Source organism: Orycteropus afer, unplaced genomic scaffold (genome assembly GCF_000298275.1).
Source record: "Orycteropus afer afer isolate SDZICR_OR568_19922 unplaced genomic scaffold, OryAfe1.0 scaffold00042, whole genome shotgun sequence".
NCBI classification, from domain to species: Eukaryota; Metazoa; Chordata; class Mammalia; order Tubulidentata; family Orycteropodidae; genus Orycteropus; species Orycteropus afer.
In genome coordinates this window covers 12,123,634-12,124,819 of record NW_006921629.1, presented here as the reverse complement: position 1 = coordinate 12,124,819, position 1,186 = coordinate 12,123,634, and the positions used below count along the sequence as shown (strand labels likewise).

General features: G+C 45.1%; 1 protein-coding gene across 1 annotated transcript; it reads left to right on the top strand.

The window, feature by feature from the left end:
- LOC103194108 (olfactory receptor 1A1-like) lies at positions 1-978 on the top strand. The gene has a single exon (XM_007937463.2). The coding sequence runs from the start codon at positions 49-51 to the stop codon at positions 976-978; it is 930 nt and encodes a 309-aa protein (XP_007935654.1). The 5' UTR covers positions 1-48.
- The last annotated feature ends 208 nt before the right edge of the window (positions 979-1,186 follow it).

Below are 1,186 nucleotides of genomic sequence, written 5' to 3'. Positions count from 1 at the left end.
AACTTCATTAATAATCTAGACTCTTCTCCCTTTTGCATTGAAGGAGCCATGAGGAAAGAAAACCAGTCTGCTACTCAGGGTTTCATTCTTCTGGGAATTACCAGTCAGCAGGAGCAGGAAGTTGTCTTCTTCATCCTCTTCCTGTTTATTTACCCCATCACACTGATTGGAAACCTGCTCATCATCTTGGCCATTCGCTCTGACATTCGCCTTCACAACCCCATGTACTTTTTTCTTGCCAGTCTCTCCTTTGTTGACATCCTCTTCTCATCTGTAACCGTCCCCAAGATGCTGTCAAACCACATCTTGGGCAGCAAATCCATCTCCTTTGGAGGATGCCTAGTGCAGATGGATTTCATGCTTGCCTTTGCTAACATAGACAGCTACATCTTGGCTGTGATGGCATATGATCGTGCTGTGGCCATCAGCCGCCCTCTTCATTACACAACAATTATCAGCCCCAGGTGTTGTGTCCTGCTTGTTGTAGGGTGTTGGGTGATGGGAAACGTCAATTCCCTACCCCACACTCTGCTTACGGCTATTTTACCCTTCTGTGGCCACCAGAAAGTGGCTAACTTTTACTGTGACATTTCTTCTTTGCTCAAGTTGTCCTGTTCTGATACCCACTTAAATGTGAAATTTATGTATGTAGGGGCTGGTGTTTTTTGTGTGCCATTAATAGGCATCATTATCTCCTATACTCGAGTCTTTGCTACCGTCTTACGGGTTCCATCTACCAAGGGCATGCTCAAAGCCTTCTCTACCTGTGGCTCCCACCTCACAGTTGTCTCTTTATATTATGGGACAGTGATGGGCATGTATTTCCGCCCTCTGACCAGTTATGGCCTGAAGGATGCAGTGCTGACTGCAATGTACACAGTAGTGACTCCAATGTTAAATCCTTTCATCTACAGTCTGAGAAACCAGGACATGAAGGCTGCCTTGGGGAAACTCTTCAGCAAGAGAATTTCCTCTTGACCATGTGAGGTCATACACTAAGCATTCACTTGAGAGTCCAGGCCCAATGTCACCACCTCCAAGAGCCATCATTGGTCCTTCCAGCCAGAAATTCTACTTCTCAGGAATCTTGTAATACTTTGATGAGACATCTTACTCATCTTAAGGATCATTTGTACACAGTGCTGTCCCTTTTAGGAGAGAAGTAGTACAAAAATGTTAGGCTTAC

What these genes read in the sequence shown, in the direction of transcription:
- LOC103194108 (XM_007937463.2), top strand. Translation starts at nt 49, where the DNA reads ATGAGGAAAGAAAACCAGTCTGCTACTCAGGGTTTCATTCTTCTGGGA.